General features: G+C 35.4%; 3 protein-coding genes across 3 annotated transcripts; all 3 read left to right on the top strand.

Annotated features, from left to right (window-relative positions):
- The first annotated feature begins 8,134 nt into the window (after positions 1-8,134).
- LOC137645197 (uncharacterized) lies at positions 8,135-9,121 on the top strand. Its single transcript, XM_068378019.1, has one exon. The coding sequence runs from the start codon at positions 8,135-8,137 to the stop codon at positions 9,119-9,121; it is 987 nt and encodes a 328-aa protein (XP_068234120.1).
- Positions 9,122-9,591: 470 nt separating this feature from the next.
- LOC137645196 (uncharacterized) lies at positions 9,592-10,026 on the top strand. The gene has a single exon (XM_068378018.1). It carries the CDS (start codon positions 9,592-9,594, stop codon positions 10,024-10,026), a length of 435 nt encoding a protein of 144 aa, XP_068234119.1.
- Positions 10,027-12,009: 1,983 nt separating this feature from the next.
- LOC137645195 (uncharacterized) lies at positions 12,010-12,525 on the top strand. The gene has a single exon (XM_068378017.1). It carries the CDS (start codon positions 12,010-12,012, stop codon positions 12,523-12,525), a length of 516 nt encoding a protein of 171 aa, XP_068234118.1.
- Positions 12,526-20,522: the final 7,997 nt, after the last annotated feature.

Raw genomic sequence — 20,522 nt, 5'->3', positions numbered from 1 at the left:
TGGAAAGTGCTGGAGTAAGAGTATAGAAGAAATCTGAAGTAAATATGAGATGAAAGTTGAAGAAATGAGAAGTTGGGGGAAAAGGACCCTGAAAAAAGAAATCAAGAAAAGAATTATGGAAAAAGTAGAAGAAACGTCTGGAGAGAAAAAAAGAAAGTGATGAAAAAAAAAATAAGATCTAAAGAATGAAATGGCCCACAGCCTTATATCAGAGAAATGGATCTGGATAAGGCATCCCTTGTAATGAAGACAAGATCAATTTAAAAGCAAATTTCATGGGGAAATGTGAAGATAATTTGTGTGACCTTTGCAAAGATGAAGAAGATACTACTGAACATTTAGTTTTATGCCCAAAATTAGGACAGTTAATGAAAGCAGACACGAGTATACGTACGTTACAAAATCCTAGCTGGGGTCTGGTTGCATTTATATGTAGCGCAATGCACCTGTTCGTCACTAGCTTTAAGTTTTATAAAATATTGCTTAAAAGTTTGGGGATGTACTAACAAATCACAGCTACAAAGAGTACAAAAGCTGCAGAACTTTGCAGCAAGAGTGGCTGTTGGCAACATTAGAAAGTTTGATCATGTAACTCCACATTTAAAGGAATTGGAATGGTTGAAAATAAGAGACCAGTATACTCTTGACATGTGCACTATGGTATATAAAGCTTTAAATAATAAAATTCTAAATTGGTTATACAGTTTCCCGCCAGTATCTTTATTCAGTAATGTCACTACACGCCAGAGGGGTGATTTGTTATGTTGCAAGACCTAAAACTAGTATTGGCTCACGGCAAATCAGAGTCCGAGGTCCAGTGTTGTATAATGAACAGCCACATGAAATAAAAGAAGCTGGCTCTGCGTCTATTTTCAAGTCAAAACTAAGGAGTTTACTTTTAACAGTGTCTTAATTGTTCTTTTAATTATTAGTACTTTGTTTTTAGATTTTAATCTGGCTTATTTTTATATCTTTTACTAACTGATACTACATTGTAGTTTTGAAAATTTTATGACTATCTGATTTTTACTACATATTTTATCTTTTTAGAACTGTCTTCGTTTTTTTTTATTGTCTGTACATATTTTTATATACTTATTTATTGATAATTTATGACTATTAGATTTCTATTTGAAGATCATTTTACCTATGACTGTCTACTTTTATACATAGTTTCAAATAGTTTCCTATGGTATTTATCTTGTTGCTATTTTTACTGATTTTGATATTCTAACCTATACCAAGTTTTATGTAAGAGTTAATTCAAGAGTTAATGGCTACTTATGGAGAATACCCAATGTACAATTGGAATTAAGGGTTATTATTTTTATTATTTATTTCTCTCTCTCTCTCTCTCTCTCTCTCTCTCTCTCTCTCTCTCTCTCTCTCTCTCTCTCTCTCTCTCTCTCTGTGTTGTTAGATCTTAATCAAGAAATCAGAAGAAATTTTAGCTTCTGCACAATGAAGATCAAGGGAATTTGAGATGAATTTTTTTGTAAAATTCAATAGGGTTATTCTACTTGGATATACCACAATGCAACTCCCGTCTCTCTCTCTCTCTCTCTCTCTCTCTCTCTCTCTCTCTCTCTCTCTCTCTCTCTCTCTCTCTAATTTATGTAATTTCTCTGAGAGTCACATTACTATTGATAGCACCAGTCAGTACATATGAAGAAAGATCAATGTACATTCAATCATCTTGGCACAGCAAACGAAGGGGGACCCCCAAATCACTTATATTTTCTCTAATAATAGTCTTGAAAAGGAAGGAATGTGTCTAACAGGAATCTTATTAAATGCATTAGAACGAAACATTAAAAATCGGCTTCCCAGAAGGTTTCATAAAGCAATTTTATTTTTCATTCCGCAAAACTGATATCATTATCACCAAATCGGATAAAGACGGCAAAATAGTTATCCTCGATCAAGAGGCGTATGTCAAAGTTCAACAGCTCTTAGACGATGACGCTTCATGTGAGAAACTAACGAAAACCCGGAAACAATAGAAAAGACATCAAGGGAAAAGTTCAAAGTTATGAAGCCTTCATTGCCATATTTCTACTGGCTCTCAAAAACTCACAAGGACGGTATTCCCTTGCGCCCAATTGTCTCATGCAAAGGGTTATTTATATATAATATATCAAACATGCAGAAGACTTTACCCAGAAATTCAACAGATTGAATATCCTTGTAAACAATGTAGAATCACTATTTACGATCGATGATGTACTAGGTTTCTTGAGGGAAAAATTAATCCCCTACGAAGATCACTAACCCCTTGGTACTGAAAAAAACAATTAAGTTAATTAACTGTGTGACAAACAACGTATTTTCTTTCTTTGGTAATTTTTACAAACAGAAATTTGGTTGTAGAATGGGCAGCCCGTTATCCCCACTTTTAGCCAATCTATACACGGAGTACTTCGAAACGGAAACATTCAACAATCAACACTACGAACATGGTTGGGCAACCCTATGTTGAGGACATTGTCACATACTGGGATGATAGCTGGGGAGATTTTAATATATTTTTCAATAATCTAAATTCCATAGTCCTTAGCATAAAATTTAAAACTGAATGAGAAAAAGATAGAAAATTACCTCTTTTAGACATATTAATTATAAGGGAATCGTCAGGGTACAATTTCACTGTGTATAAAAAACCAGCTTTCTCTATTTCTTACATTCATTTCTTTAGTTATCACGACATTTCTGTAGAAATTTGAGGCTGGGATTGTAAATCTGTAGGTGAGACAGTTTGGGGTGGTGGATCTTCAGGTGATCCTGAGTGTTTGAATAACAAATTAATTTTTGTAATCAGTAGAAAATTGTAAAACTGATATAAAGGTTTCCAGAGTAAACTAAAATGTTTAATAAGGAGCTTTCCCCTTTTTTAACAAATACATGTCAATTTAGTTTTTTTTCTTTATGAAGGAGAGCCTAAGACGTTCATAATGTCCGTAATATACTTAGCTTGTGCTTTGGTCATTCGTAAATGACTGGAGAAGATTGTGGGAAGCCATGTAGCGTGGAGATAAACTATCATAACATTAATGCTTTCTTCGAGAGATATGCATTTATTTTTTCAATCTTTTTTCAGATTTTATAAAGTGTAATTTAATATTTTCGTATGTCGATAGCTGTTTACATTCTATTATCGTGACTTACGATGAAATCACGATAGTGTATTTATAAAGACCAGTAAACAGTCATTTATCTTTTATTTTGTAAGGGAAATATTATGAACATTCTGCAATGTGAGATGTGTAGAAAATTATAATTGTTGTATTGAATTATTTTTAATAATATAGTATTTCTTTTTGTCGAAGTTTTTTTACTCTAAGCAATCGTTAACGAGTTGCTAAAGTTTGTTTTGACGAATGCGGGTCGCGCCTGCGTAGATCCTCAGTCGTCTTTAAGTAATGTAGCGCAGAACTAGTTAGTACCGACTTACCAGTGTTACGAATTGGGTCTTCGTTACCCTGCGGTATCTCAAAGGGAGGGGGAAAATTAACACACCACCAAGAGAGTTCTAGCCATCATGGATTAAAGCTAAGTCAAGGTTTTATAAGTGTTTTGTTATGTTAGTGATATTGAAGGGCATGCATGCACGTTAGATATCGTTAATGACGAACATTTGTAAAATAAGACTATACTTCGGGTTGCCGGATAGGAAATTTTACAATGAATAGTTAAGGTTAGTAATAAAGATGAAAATTTTTATTCCTGGTCAAATAATGATTTAAACTCAACGCAATTTCTCGATTTATTGAATGATAGGAACAGAAAAGAATCCTTGAAAATCTGTTAAAGAACCTGGTAATATGTAAACCAAATTGGGTAAGTTTAGGTTTCCATATTTATTGAAGATTCTATATGTTCACTATTTTGGATTCTTTTGAGTAAATATATAATGGTGCCGTGACCAGGATTATTGCGGGTGATAATTGATACTGATTGATAACGTATATATTTAACATTGATATTGGTGTTAATACGTGAATATGTTTGATAGATGTTTTTACCAACATTACGTGTCGTGAGAAAATGTTCGTTGCGTCGGGTTATGGCTAGGTTATTATTGGCAATTTAGAAAACTGTTGACGCCGTACTTTTTTTGTGAATCATATGAGGAGATTGAAAATTTTATATGCGTTATACATTTTGAATTGATCAGTGTTAATCGTTGCCACTAATTAAAAACATTTAAGTATGAAAATTATTTTTCACTAGTGATTTTTATTGAAAAATAATTTAAAGTAGAAATAATTGTTAAGTAGTTGAGTTTTGGCAATTCGTTAATAGTTGAAAGTGAAGTTAATAAATTAATTCTTTCCTATGATGAAATTTTCGAGTTGTGTGAGTTTGCGCCGACATCGATAATATCGTTGTCGCACAAGGCGTCCATTTTGTCAATGATCGGGAATCCATTGATGGGTTAAACTAGTCTCAGCATTAATTAGGAATAACGTCGCACAGGTGGCCATCTTGGTAATGACCGAGCAGTTAAGTTGAAGTTGTTGAAAACGAAAACTCTATGGGAAAGAATTTAATATAGTTGTGCTATTGAAAATAATTTACATGTGTACTAAGTAATTATTAGGTAGTTCCTTCATACACCCTTACTTGGTCTATTTTTTCTCCTGTGGTGAACATTTTAGTGAATTATTAACAATGTCAGACATAGAAATATCAGACGTAGAAATGTCAGATAATGAAAATGAAAAACCAGAAAAACGCATAGTGCTGATCCTAGGACATTCCCAGGTAAAGAAAATGGAAAGTACCTTTGATGAAATAAATGAAGAGGGAACCCTTTGTTTTGTAACACGTTCAATAGGTGATGCTACGTGTAATAATATCACATCTGAAGAAGTAAAGGGGTGTGAAGCAGAGGTAGTTGTGCTTTTTGTAGGAAGTAATGATATAGATAGTGAAGGTGTTGAATCAACAAGTGATATTAGAAATAATATCCATAGATCTGGCAAATGATATCGTTACTGTAGAACCCCGTACAAGCCTGAGTTATGTAACCTATGACGAATATCGAAGAAATCGAAATAGGTTGAACCAAAGGTTACGTAAGTCGACCAGTTATTATAGCATTAATAATGGTCTTACTGAAAAGGATCTACTATGAGATTCAGGGCCTCTGTAACACGGTTTTTTCGCAATAATTTTTTTTCTATGAATTTCATAAATATAACGCTTATTCAGAATGCACATTATATCTACACATAAATTTTGACTATATTCTGCGTTACGTAGGTTGAATAAATTTGGTACTTTATTAAGTAAAAGTGACGATTTTTGAAGACGGCCAACTTACTCAGAGAAAAGGTTTCGAACGCACTTGTTACGTAACTTATGACGGCATTTCTTCTCTCTTTCTCGATCAATACGTAACGAAGGCTATACCTCTGCCAACAATAACACAGAAGTGTAAATTAAAGCAAAGCAGTACACCTTTATGAACTCTGAAACCTCTCCACTGAGAATTGTCATAATGAACAAACGAACAAAATATGTTAATAAATACAAAAACACTTCGATTATTTGTCTAACTCCCAAAATAAGTTTCCTAAGAAATTACAGTCTACTTATAGCTCACAATCAGACTGACAAGGTGTAGGGAATAGTTGGTAATTTTCAAAAACGTAGTAGACAAGCTTGATTTGATAACTGCTATATCCAATGTCAAGCAATTTTTATTTGTCTATCTACCAATCTATTTACTGTAAAAAAAAATAAAATAAAAAAAAATAGCCGGTACTGTATTTTGCTTTAAACTTTCACCAATAATTATCGTCAGAATGATAACTTCATGAGGCTCCACCCACTTTAGCCTCGTTATAATTCTGGATAACACTGAAGGCTATCATGGGCATTGTTGGATCAGAAAATTAAAATTATGGCTATAAAAACTTATTTCTCGAGTAGTTGTAAGAAGTGCTAAATGATCCTCAAGGATCCCAGCAGTTGGCCTAAACGTTTAATTCATGTATACTACTGTTGCGGCACTGCTGCTACAGTAGTATTACTACGCTAGCACAGATACCCCACCCACATTTATGTATCGTTCCGCCATTCATAAAGTCTGTTGTCATTTTTTTTCACTGTGCAATAAGCCATGGCCTCCTCAGAATTTAAGTTTTATATTAGATGATAGGCTATTTCATTAAGCTGACAAATTTATGGCAACTGGGTATGTTATTGCCGTTGTTGAAGCTAAAGATAAAGTTTGGTATCATTCCTTCATTGCATTATCATCTTTACTACTATTTGTTTTGCTACATGTAGTAATTATTTTAAAGGATAAATGAATTATGTTCACTTTACTCCTATAAATTCCCATAAGATGTACAAATAAAACTCCTAAAACTATTCATGATTTATTTACAAAATGCAGTCATGCCCAAAACATAGCCAACACGGTCGTACGGCCTAAGAAGAAGAAAAAAAAAAATTATATCGGATGATCCGTTGGTCTGATGGAGAGTTTAGCACAAAATTCTCATTTTAACAAAAATAGTTATATCAAGACTGTTTACATACAATCTCTCTCTCTCTCTCTCTCTCTCTCTCTCTCTCTCTCTCTCTCTCTCTCTCTCTCTCTCTCTCTTGGTGGCATAGTGAATAGTTAATGGAAATGTTCAAAAGCCTGAGTGACATTACAAGTATTATAATCATATTACGCTAAATACAAATCAGACCATAAACATTGGATTTAAACTAGAAACTGAATAATTACCTATTCAGGCTATAGTAAATATGGCCATGGGATTTCTCTTGACTGTATAAAGTTGCAAGTCGTAAGATAAATGCAGTTTTGCAACCACGGGCAATTCCAAATCCTGCTAGCCATTCTTGACTGTTATGGGTTCCAGAGCCGATGGAAGAAGGTGAATGGGTGTCCGGTGGATGGGCGGGGCAAAATTTTGTCAAAAGGTGTTTACATTGCTTACGTAATGAATGTTTTCGACTCTTGGCTCGTTATCACTGGCCATGGCGTTGGCTAGATAATTTTTACTCTATAAAAATTAAAACTATCGGGTTTAGGTTATTGAAAATGCTGACAAAATTTGTGTGTGGTAAAATAAACATATGTCAACTTTCAGCTACATCCGATGCCTTGATAAGGAGCAAAGTCCAAAAAACCGTGTTACAGAGGCCCTGAATCTCATAGTAGGTCATGATGGAGTTCATTTAACTCAAGAAGCCTCTGAAACACTAGCGAGAAGAATATATGATAGAATCAGCAGTGATGGTGATTCAGGAGAATGGTAATTGCACAAGTGGACCAAGTGGGGTGGGGATGGTGAACTACGCATCTTACATTGCATTTGTTATAAGTTGTATCTAATTGTGATGACAATTTTTTAATTGAATTTCTCTTGAAGTGTGTTAATTAATTGTATTTAATGGCGTGGTTATATATGAAAAAAATTGTTGAAATTGTATATTCTATATAAACAGTTTTGTTGAAATCGCTGAAAATTTATTGGTTTTAGCTGGTTTGATAATTGTCTTTGGAAAAATGTCTGATAAAGAAACTTTGGTGAGGTCACAAGGTGGTTACAAGGGTGTAATCACCAAATGGGTAAATAAGATAGACTCTGCTATTGCTGCAGGTAATGCCAATATATTGTCTTCCATTAAGGATCTAATTATGAAACAAATGAAGACTGTGCATGACCTGAATGAAAAAATATTAGCCTTAACCACTGAAGAAGAGCGAATGGAAGAGCAAGCAGACTATGAAGTAGTAATTGGGGAACATTGGTATAAGTTGATCAATGCCATCACAGCGATATCAGGAAGCGGTTCCTCTGGAAATCCTCCGACCACACAGAAAACTAATGTTAGATTGCCGAAATTGGATCTCCCACATTTCACTGGAAATATGTTGGAGTGGAATTCCTTTTGGGAATTATACAATGTGTCGGTACACCAGCGAGGGGATTTAGAATTAATTCAGAAATTCTCATATCTACAAAGTTTGCTCGCAGGAGATGCTCTAAAACTGATTTCAGGATTTAAGTTGGAAGCTGCAAATTATTCACAAGCTATATCTCTTCTCCGAACCACATATGGGAAATAGGATGAGATCAAATGAGTTTTAGTAAGATTACTAGAAATGGAGTCTCCATCTCCTGATTCAGAAGCATTGCAATCATTCAGAGCAAATTTTGAATGTTCGATCAGATCATTAGAGAGAGAAAACCTGGAGTTGAATGAACTCTACACTATTTTGCTTCTTGGTAAGTTGCCTAAGAGTGTTAGTGAAACTGTAAAACGTAGATGTAGAGATGATAGGCTTGTATTTGATACATTTAAGAAATATCTGGAAGAAGAAATTCACAATCTAAGATCTTTCGTCTCAACGGATGTAAGTAAACCTGGAACTTTATCAACAATATTTACGTTCACAATGAATCAATCACAATCTGTTAGACCTATGAGTAAAGGAAATGTGAATAAATTTAGTTCTCAACAAACAAGAAAATGTGTATTGTGTGAAGGCGAACACTGGTGGACACAGTGTAAAACTTATGCCAGTAGGGATAAGAAACCGAGTCGTCTTGGGCTTTTACGATTGTGTTTTGTGTGTGCATCAAATAAACACTTTAGTGCAGATTGTGAAAAGCAAATTTGTGGAAACGGATGCAGATTAAAACATCATCGTGTATTATGTGACAAACAACAAACCAGCGAACCAAGTAAATCAAAAATTAAATCAGCAAATAAACCTAATAATAATGGTGTGCAAGTTGGAACACTTTCCGTAAGTGATCAGGGTCAGAAATCCAAGCAGAGGTCAATTTTACCAACGGCCACAATTGTGTTAAAAGGTAAAGGAAGACATTTGGTACGCCTTCGTGGATTATTGGACACATGTGCAGAACGAACCTTTATCAGAAGGTCAGCACTTAAGGACGTACAGTATAGATCTAAAGGCACGGAAAAAATTGCCTTGAGGTGTTATTTGACAAGCAAACCTGTGAACGAGTATGAGACGGTTAGTGTTTCCATACCTTATAAGGGTAGATTGATTATTATGGATTGTATTGTGGTAGATGAGTTACCAGAGTATACTAAGAAATTCACGTTATACGAAATTTGAAAACGTTGTGTAAAACCAAAATTTGTCTAGCGGACAAGGATTTCGATCTGCCTGTGGACAAGCAAGCACCCATTGATATGTTGGTAGGCGTTGATAATGTCTATAACATATTACACCCCGTATTCAGGAAGACGGGAAAATTGATATTGTTACCTATCATATTTGGATATGCTGTGACAGGGTCCTGTAATGCCCCTCCAGTGCAGGAAACCCAGGTAACTATGTTAAAGCTAGCAACTAACGAGGAAGTAATTGAAGCTACTCATAAATTTGATAGTGATATAAAGTATGATTTGGATATTTTGTGGAATTTAGATAAAGTGGGTATTGACTGCAATGAATTGAAAGAACATGATCGAAAGGTTCTTGAAGACTTTGAAAGTACCATTGTATATTCTGAAATGGAGAAGCAATATGTTGTGAACTTACCATGGAAGTCTAATAAGTCGAGGCTTCCATCCAATTTTGGCATGGCGTTGGGCCGGGTAAAGCAACAGTGTGCAAAATTTCAGAAAGATGAAACCTACCTGAACCTCTATAAAAAAATCCCGAAGGATCAGGAGGATAGGGGGTTCATTGAAAGGGTAGATAAAAACAACTTGGTTGAAAATTGTCATTATCTAGCACATCATAGTGTACAGAAAGATAGTGCCACCACTCCAATCAGAATAGTTTTTGACTGTTCCTGGAGACAAGGTAAAAATGGATTGAGCCTTAACGACTGTCTGTGGACTGGACCACATATTACGACAGATTTGCTCAAGGTCTTATTGCAGTTCAGAATTAACAACTACGCCTGTATTAGTGATATAGAAAAAGCGTTTCTTATGGTGCAATTGAGAGAAGAAGACCGCAATTACACACGGTTTTTATGGTTGCAAGACCCAACAGATCCAAATAGCTAATTAATCATATATAGGTTTAGGGTGGTATTGTTTGGGGCTACGTGTTCTCCGTTGCTGTTGAATGCCACTATTAAATCACATCTGGCAGCTGTAAGAAAAGATACGAGTTGCAGTGAAATGGTGGATATGATGAGAAGGGGATTATACGTGGACAACCTTCAATTTACTTCCAACAGTGAAGATGAATTGATAAATTTATTTTTTGGCGCAAACAAAATATTTGCACAGGCGCACTTGTATTTAAAGGAATGGTCTAGTAATAGTGATCTTTTGAATACTGTTCCGGATGCTTATCGCATGAAATCAGAAGAGAAACAAACCTATAAAGTCTTAGGCCTAAATTGGAACATCTCTATTGATGAACTAACAATAACACCTAATCATCTTAAGACCGGTCAAACAAAACGTGAAATTCTAAGTGCAATTGCCCAAATTTATGATCCTTTAGGAATGCTTATCCCTATTACGATACGAGCTAGAATATTCTTACAGGGTTTGTGGAAACAGCAGTTGAAATGGGATGATCTACTTTCAGTTCCTTTATTAGAACAGTAGAATGAGTTGTCCAAAGACTTAGAGATAAGTCTCAGTATTTCCTTCTCCAGAGGCACTAATCTGGAGAAAACGGATTATCTCCACATTTTCTGTGATGCTAGCATAACAGCTTATGGTTGTGTGGCCTATCGAGCAAGTGGTAAAACTTCGTCTCTGATTATGGCAAAGGGTAGAGTAGCACCCATTAAAGAGTTGACTGTACCTAAATTATAATTAATGGTCCTTGTTGTTAGGTGCAAGATTGTGTGAATTTATAGTTGAAACTTTTGAAGGAAATAAATTTGAGAAAATAATAATTTGGTCTGATAGAAAAGTTGCCCTGGGATGGTTAGTGACAAAGAATAATTTGCCAGTATTTGTGAAAAATAGAGTATTGGAAATTAACTCTATAATTACGGGGATCGTCTTTTCTTACGTCCCATCTTCAGAAAACCCTAGTGACTGGAGTACTAGAGGAAAGGGGACAGAAGAAGTAAGAAATAACTCCTTTTGGTGGGAGGTACCTCCCTGGTTAAAATCAGAAAACCCCACATATCCTATTGACAGGACATGGGTGAAAGAAGCACAAGCACAGTATGAAGTTATTCAAGTCCATCTTGTAGGGAACAGTGAAAAAACCCATCTGCTGAATTGGGAAAGATTTAGTAGAATGGATAAATTTTTGTAAAACTATAGCTTGGATTAGGCGATTTATTTACAATTGCAAATCAACTGGCTGTAGAAAAATTGGAAGTTTAACGCTGGAAGAACTTCAACAAGCTAAAAATGAAATGATTATCCTCTTACAAATGGAATACTTTCCGAAGGAATATAAAGCTTTGGAGAAATTGACCTTATTAGCACAATTGAATCTCTTCTTGGAAGAAGGAATTATAAGATGCAGAGGAAGATTGGAACATGTCGCACAGGCGGCGGAATTAAAATTCCCAATCTTACTGCCGAAAAGTTGTTTTCTCATGAAATTGATAGTAAGGGAGCATCACTGTTTACAAGCTCACATGGGAGTAAATGCAACCATGGCAAGTGTGAGACAGGAATATTGGGTCCCACAGCTTCGCCAATTATCCAAAAGTGTAATTCATCATCGTATAATCTGTAAGAAAACACAAGGGAGACCCTACCGTGTAAATATTGCTCCACCATTGCCAGAATTTTTGGGTGCAGAGAAAACAACCCTTTAGCGTTACGGGGGTAGATTATACAGGAGCTTTGTTAACCAAGGAGAAACAGCAAAATCCTGAAAAGGCCTATATTGTGTTATTTACTTGTCCAGTTACTAGAGGAATCAATATCGAATTAGTAAAAGATCTGTCTTGCGATTCGTTTCTTATGGTGTCCCGAAAGTTTTGTGGCCATCGGGGATTTCCTTCTTTAATGCTAAGTGACAATGCTACTACCTTTGTAGCGACTTCAGTTTATTTGACAAACATGGCAGAAAGTTCCTCAGTACAAGAACACCTGAATGCTATCGAATGTAAATGGAAGTTCATACCAGCCAGAGCACCTTGGTTTGGAGCTATATGGGAAAGACTGATTGGTCTTCTGAAAACATGTCTAAAGAATGTAATAGGTCAGGCCTTTCTCAGCTTTAGTGAACTTTCCTGTGTTGTGACTGAACTTGAAGCAATTATTAATGACAGACCCTTAAGTTATACGTCGGGAGATCTTGACCAGTTGGATATTCTGACGCCCAATCATTTGATTTTAGGACGTAGATTGAGATCTTTCCCTAGGGAAGTCATAGATTGGAAAGATGAAACTAAGGACCCTCTGTATGGCGAAAATAAGGATGTTGGAAAGCGATTTTTGTACATCACAAAAAAATGTGATGACCTGTGGAAAAGGTGGGAGAGAAAATATTTAACTTCTCTCCGAGAAACTCATCGGGTGGGAATCACACGAATCTTGGCCCAAAATTGGAGATGTTGTGTTGATACACGATGAAGGACCGAGAAGTCGTTGGAAGCTCGGTCAAATTGTCAAATTACACGTGGGACCGGATGATGTCTTGCGCGTGGTTACTTTAAAAACCCCACAAGGTCAAGTAATGAGACCTGTTGTCAAGCTATATCCTTTGGAATTATGGCAAGAGACTGATGTTATGTATTATTGTAATAATGTACTATATTGTTTCAAGTGTTGCAGGTATTGCGCAACATTGCATCATATTGCATGAATAAGACATGTTATGCTTTGTACATAAGAGTAATGATTTGTTTTGGTATTCGGATTCAAACATTTGTTGATTACCTCAAAGATAGGATGTGATTCTTTATGATTTTGTACTGGAGTAGGATTTAAGTCTTTTCAGAGCGATGCTCTTTTGTTTGGCAATGTTTTGGTTTGTCAGATTGTGTAAGACGCTCCATATACACTTGGGAGTTAGCTGTCACAGAGTAAACAGTACAATGTAGTCTTTTTTACAGTAAATGTATTTTTAAGAATACCAACGTCTTATTAACCATCAAGCCAAAAGTGACGACATCAGATGGGATCAGCTGAGAAATAATTACTAACGATTGTTCATCTATGTTCCAGGTAATTATTATGGTTAATAGAACTTCCTACCAAAGTACCAAATCCCACAGTGGCGACATCAGATGGGATCAGCTGAGAAATAATTACTAACGATTGTTCATCTATGTTCCAGGTAATTATTATGGTTAATAGAACTTCCTACCAAAGTACCAAATCCCACAGTGGTGACGTTTTGGACGACGGACAAGCAGGGAGAAACATTGGACCCTATGCACAAGGACGGCCAGCCCAAGAGAAGTTCCGTTTTTACATCAGGGGACGAGTAAAATCGCCCAATGAAGATTTTACCAGCAGCAGAATAGGAATTTCATCAAATACACAAAAGGGTGAAATTTAAAGTTGGGTAGGTAGGTAGGAAGTACACTTGTGACTGCAGAACAGTAGCTTAACCTACCACAGTTATTAAGGTAAGCAAACAAAATGCCTTTTAATATTGAACACCCACAAGGTTTCAGCATCACTGCTGAGCCTAATTCTGTTGCAACACGATGGCAACAGTGGTGTGAGGAATTTGAGATTTATTTAGAAGCATTAGGGAACATGAAGGATGCACAAAAGAAGGCATTATTACTTCATACAGCAGGTAGGGAAGTTCGGGAAGTGTTTAAGACTTTGCAGCCTACAGATGACACAAGTGAAGCTGCAATTAAGGCTCTTACCACATATTTTGCTCCTCAGGTCAATAAATTTTTTGAAAGATACCAGTTTTCAGCACAGGCTTATCAGAAAGAAAATGAAAGTTTAGATGCATTTGTGACTAGACTAAAGAATTTAGCCGTTTCATGTGAATTTCTAGAGTTAGAAAATGTTATCATAGATCAAGTAATTGCACATTGCACATCAGAAGAGCTAAGAAAGAAATTATTGCAAGATAAAGATTTAACATTAGAAAAGGTATTGATAACAGGCAGAGCTTTAGAAACATCAAATAGGCAAAGTAACATAATAGGTAGTTCTACAAGCAATAGAATGGAAAATTCTAAAATTAATACAGTAGGTTCTAAGTGGAAAACCAATGAGAATCGGAGAAGGAATATGACAAAGCCTAGTCATAGAAAAGTGCCTAACACTAATGTTCATAAATATCAGAATCAGGCTTATACACAGAAACAACAGGAAAAACCCAAGTGTTTTAGGTGTGGTAAAACTGATCATCTTGCATACGAAGCAAAGAAATGCCCTGCTACTGGACAGACATGCCAGAATTGCAGAAAGCTTGGTCATTTTGCAACTGCTTGTAGATTTCCTAAACAGTACACAAAGAAAATAAATGCTACAGTTGATACTATGGGTCAAGAGAATAATGAGGAAAATGTTCATGATAATCAGGTTAGTTCAGAAACTGATTTTGCGTTTTGCATAAACTCAGTCAACAAAGGTGCAAAGAAACATATGGTAGAAGTAATCATCAATGGTAAACCAATTTTGATGCAAGTTGACACAGCAGCCGATGTATCAATTATGTCTGAGAAAATGGCTAAAAGCATTCCTAATTTGTTATTAGAAGGTACAAATAGAGTTTTGAAAAGTTATAATGGTTTTGATATTCAGGTAATAGGTGCTTCGAACGTAGAAGTACAGTACAAAGAACAGAAATTAGAGAGAATGCCATTAACAGTAGTAAAAGGTAATGGACAAACTTTGCTAGGTTTAGATTGGCTACAGTGTTTAAAGTTAGATTGGCCTAGTATTTTGAAGGTTGCAGGTAGACAAGATGAAAACAAAAATGAAATGTCTATGGATAATATCATATCAGAGTTTCAAGACGTATTTGAAGATAAAATAGGTACAGTAAAGAACGCAAAGGCAATTTTAGTTTTGAAACCTGACAGTTCTCCTAGATTTTTTGCTCCGAGACCAGTACCGTATGCATTGAAAAGTGCAGTTGAAACAGAAATCAAGAGATTAGAAAGTGAAGGTTCTTGGGAAAAGGTTACATATTCAGATTGGGCTACACCATTAGTTCCTATTGTGAAGGAAAGTGGACAGGTTAGGTTATGTGGAGATTACAAAATAACGTTAAATCCACAACTGCAAGTAGCTCAACATCCCTTACCAAATCCGAAAGACATGTTTGCAACTATGTCAGGATGCAGTGTTTTTTCTAAATTAGATTTAAGACAAGCATTTCAACAGCTTCCCATGGATGAAACTTCACAAGAATTATGTACAGTAAATACATCCTTAGGTTTGTTTAGGCCAAAGAGATTACCTTATGGAGTTGCAAGTAGTCCAGCTATATGGCAACAAACTATGGATAAGATTTTTTCAGGAATGCAAGGAGTATTCAATTTTATAGATGATATTTTAATTGCGGGTAAAGACACAAGAGAACATAGAGAAAGATTGCGAACAGTTCTGAAGAAGTTGAAGGAACATAATATTAGAGTAAATAAGAACAAATGTATTTTAGAAGTTGATTCAGTGGAATACTTAGGTTTTGTAATAAATGGCAAGGGTATTCACAAAACTAAAGAGAAGATTAAAGCTGTACAATCAACAAAAGTGCCAGAAAATGTTAAGGAATTACAATCATTTCTAGGTTTAGTAACATTTTATGGGAATTTCATTCAGAATTTGTCTACAATTGCACATCCATTGTATACTCTGTTGAATAAGGGTGTAGAATGGAAGTGGACAAAAGAGTGTCAGGAATCTTTTGAAAGAATCAAGCAGGAAATAACATCACCTACCTTCTTAGTACATTATCAAATGGATTTACCAGTTAAATTAGTATGTGATGCATCAAACATAGGTCTAGGTGCAGTATTATCTCATGTGATGCCAAATGGAACAGAAAAACCAATTGCATTCACTAATAGAGTATTGAACAAGGCAGAAAGGAATTACTCTCAAATAGAAAAGGAAGGTTTAGCATTAGTTTATGGAGTTAAAAAATTCCATATGTATCTTTATGGTAGGAAAAAGTTCACACTTGTTACAGATCATAAACCTTTATTAGCAATATTGGGTCCAAAAGCAAGTTTACCTACGTTGGTGGCTGCAAGACTACAACGTTGGGAAGTTACGTTAGCAGCGTACCACTATGATATAGAATACCGTCCAACATCAAATATGGGTAATGCAGATGCTTTATCCAGATTACCCGTAGACAAAGCTTCAGAAGAGTATGATGACAGTGTTCTGTTAATTTCTGTATATGGTGTACCAATAACTGCAAAAGATGTAGCACACAGTACCAAGCAAGACCCAGTACTTAGTAAGGTTTTGGAGAGTTTAATGACAGGTAGGGACTCATGTGGAAAAGAGGAAAATTGTAAACCGTATAAGGATATATGGTATGAACTGAGTGTGACACAAGGAATAGTGATGAGAGGTTCCAGGGTAGTTATTCCTAATTCACTAAGAAATAAGGTTTTGTCTGAAATACATGCTGATCACCAAGGTATTGTAAGATCAAAGTCAATTGCGAGAACTTTTGTATGGTGGCCAGGTGTAGATAAAGATGTGGAATGTTATATAAAGAATTGTATGAATTGTGTTATGCAACAAAACAATCCTCAATTTGCTAGAATGCACCCGTGGGAGTTACCCAGGTATCCATGGCAAAGAGTGCATATAGATTTTGCAGGTCCTTTTTTGAATTATTTGTTTTTGATAGTAGTAGTGGCCAGAAATTATCCCAATGAAGACAACAATGTCTTACGCCACAATAAAAGAGTTAATGCAAATTTTTTCAACGCATGGTATTCCAGAAAGAATCGTTACAGATAATGGTCCACAGTTTACCTCACAAGAGTTTAAAGAATTTTGTAATGTCAATGGTATAAAGCATACATTTTCAGCTACATATCATCCATCTACTAATGGAGAGGCTGAAAGATTTGTTCAAACGTTTAAACATAATATGAAGTGTAGAAAAGCAAATTCAGGTAATATATTTTTGCATGTGTCAAAATTTTTATTGTCTTATAGAACAACGCCGCACAGCACAACAGGCGTGGCACCCTCAAATTTGTTGATGGGGAGGAGGATAAGGTGTAAGTTAGATTTGTTATATCCAAGTTTGCAAAGTGATTTAGAAGATAAAGGGTATAAACAAGTAGCAAAGCTTCCTAATGTAAGACATTTTTTACCTTTGTCTGATGTCACGGTAAGGTCGTACAATACTCCAGAGAAGTGGGTACCAGGAGAGATTGTAAGAGAGATAGGAAATTTACATTATGATGTTCGTGTTGGTGATAATGTTGTAAAACGTCATGTTGATCAATTACAGCCGTTAAACAGAAAGACAGTAGAGCATGTGAATGTTAGAGATGAGAAACTTAAAGAAGTAGTTAGATCAAATGAGTCAAATATTAACCAAGATGGTCCAACATCCAATGTAGATTCAGAACCAATTCATGTACCAGTACAAGATGAGGTTAAAGTGCTTCCTAATAGGATTAACAGAGGAAAGCCCCCTGAGAGATTAGATTTATGAATATTTTTACAATGTCAAGTTAAGGGGGAGGAGACAGTTATGTATTATTGTAATAATGTACTAAATTGTTTCAAGTGTTGCAGGTATTGCGCAACATTGCATCATATTGCATGAATAAGACATGTTATGCTTTGTACATAGGAGTAATGATTTGTTTTGGTATTAGGATTCAAACATTTGTTGATTACCTCAAAGATAGGATGTGATTCTTTATGATTTTGTACTGGAGTAGGATTTAAGTCTTTTCAGAGCGATGCTCTTTTGTTTGGCAATATTTTGGTTTGTCAGATTGTGTAAGACGCTCCATATACACTTGGGAGTTAGCTGTCACAGAGTAAACAGTAAAATGTAGTCTTTTATACAGTAAATGTATTTTTAAGAATACCAACGTCTTATTAACCATCAAGCCAAAAGTGACGACATCAGATGGGATCAGCTGAGAAATAATTACTAACGATTGTTCATCTATGTTCCAGGTAATTATTATGGTTAATAGAACTTCCTACCAAAGTACCAAATCCCACAACTGATGTTGTCATATCTGAGAAAACTGATAACAAAAGCACCCGACCGAGCAGGAAAACAGCACAGGCAGCTACTGAGGCGAGAAGAGCTCTCATTCAAGCGGGACAATTATAACTGTAGATATTGTTTCTGTTTGCTGGGAGTGTATCGTGACTTACGATGAAATCACGATAGTGTATTTATAAAGATTAGTAAACAGTCATTTATCTTTTATTTTGTAAGGGAAATATTATGAACATTCTGCAATGTGAGATGTGTAGAAAATTATAATTGTTGTATTGAATTATTTGTAATATAATATTTCTTTTTGTCTAAGTTTTTTGAAAGGTAAAAGATCTTAAATAGTAGTTTGACTCTAAGCGATCGTTAACGAGTTGTTAAAGTTTGTTTTGACGAATGCGGGTCGCGCCTGCGTAGGTCCTCAGTCGTAGCGCAGAACTAGTTAGTACCGACTTACCAGTGTTACGAATAGGGTCTTCGTTACCCTGCGGTATCTCAAAGGGAGGGGGAGAATTAACACACCACCAAGAGAGTTCTAACCATCATGGATTAAAGCTAAGTCAAGGTTTTAAAAGTGTTTTGTTAGTGATATTGAAGGGCATGCATGCACGTTATATATCGTTAATGACGAACATTTGTAAAATAAGACTATACATCTGGTTGCCGGATAGGAAATTTTACAATGAATAGTTAAGGTTAGTAATAAGGATGAATATTCTTATTCCTGGTCAAATAATGATTTAAACACAATGCAATTTCTCGATTTATTGAATGATAGGAACAGAAAAGAATCCTTGAAAATCTGTTAAAGAACCTGGTAATATGTAAACCAAATTAGGGTAAGTTTAGGTTTCCATATTTATTGAAGATTCTATAAGTTTACTATTTTGGATTCTTTTGAGTAAATATATCTATATAGAATTTCAGATTTTAAATAGTGCTATATTCTCTTCAAGGTGTGTATAGCTGTTTACATACAAACTACTCTGGCGAAAGACATTAAAATTGCACTACTTTCAACTGGAGGAAATAGAACAAGTGGAGGAATGCCTAAAGTTGAACTTAGGGCGAAAGCAGAGCTTAACAGGAATGGATTTTGAAACCCATAGTTTAAGGTGAGTTTAAACCTAAGTCATTTTCTAAGCAGTAACACCAGTTAGGGTAAAAAAGAGAGAGAGAGAGAGCAACTAGATGGGCTCTCACTAGAGCGCAGAACTCTGCCCTGGCTGCTTATTTCTCAAACTTTACTTTTGACCAATATTGACCTTTGACCTAGGGCTTTCAAAAGTGAAACTTCCACGGCTCAATATAATTAATACTTGATAATTTCACTAGTCTATGAGTAAAATTGTGGCCAGGAAGTTGTTCATTCACAAACAGACAAACAATGGTGAAAACATAACCACCTCTCAAGTTCGTTGGCGGAGATAATTATTGTGGTTTGCTGTTAATCTCAGTGAATTCAGACGTTAGAGGAGATAAGGCTATAAGGACTATAATAAGTACTTGGCATGTTTACATATTTACAAATGAAGTCTTTCTACTGTTTTACTCTCTCTCTCTCTCTCTCTCTCTCTCTCTCTCTCTCTCTCTCTCTCTCTCTCTCTAAAAGAATATCTTACTAATAAACTGTTGTAGTTTTCTATGGTGAGATTTAATAGAAAACGATATCTATTTATACCGGAAGCTAGTGTAATTTTGTATCTATTACTCAACTAATTTGAAATACCTCACTTTCCTTTAAGGGCTGCTCTTCTACTCCTTTACAGCATGGGAACGCTACTCTCTACAGGGCATCCACAATCATTTTATCATGTTCGTTCGAAAGCATCCAACATTTCACACTGCATATTGTTCGTTTATTGTCAAATCCAAACTATCAAAACAATTTGAGAACAAGGAAGTTTTCAATTTATTCTTGAAAGGCCTAATATCTTCAGTCTTTTGGGTGTTTAGTGGGATATTATTGTATAGTCTCGAGACCGCATATTCAAAAGGCACTAGATTGTATACTACGAATATATCTAGGTTCGAATAATTTGAAACGATCTGTAACTATTCTCGTGTCAACACGAATTGTTGGCTGCACACTATGTAGCTATTTTCTTCGATATTTTGGACGTCCGGTCTTCAATAATCTTGAAACTGACCTTCAAGGTGATTTTATGCATCAGGTACTCCACCCACTTATCAGTGTTCAATTAAAAAGATATCAAATCAAGATAATTTGTTTATAAACTAATAATCAAATATAGTTCTATGAACCAGAACTAAATTTCACAATTAAGAATTTCATCATCATCATTATCTCCTTCTTCGCCTATTGACGTAAAGGGCCTCGATTAGATTTCCCCAGACGTCTCTATCTTGAGCTTTTTAATCAATATTTCCTTATTCATCATCTACTTTACGCTTCATTGTCCTCAGCAATGTA

Source organism: Palaemon carinicauda, chromosome 8 (genome assembly GCF_036898095.1).
Source record: "Palaemon carinicauda isolate YSFRI2023 chromosome 8, ASM3689809v2, whole genome shotgun sequence".
Taxonomy (NCBI): Eukaryota; Metazoa; Arthropoda; class Malacostraca; order Decapoda; family Palaemonidae; genus Palaemon; species Palaemon carinicauda.
Note: the sequence above shows the minus strand (reverse complement) of the source record. Positions and strands in the feature narration are given on the sequence as shown.

Coding starts and splice junctions, on each gene's coding strand:
- LOC137645197 (XM_068378019.1), top strand. CDS start 8,135: ATGGAGTCTCCATCTCCTGATTCAGAAGCATTGCAATCATTCAGAGCA.
- LOC137645196 (XM_068378018.1), top strand. CDS start 9,592: ATGGCGTTGGGCCGGGTAAAGCAACAGTGTGCAAAATTTCAGAAAGAT.
- LOC137645195 (XM_068378017.1), top strand. CDS start 12,010: ATGGCAGAAAGTTCCTCAGTACAAGAACACCTGAATGCTATCGAATGT.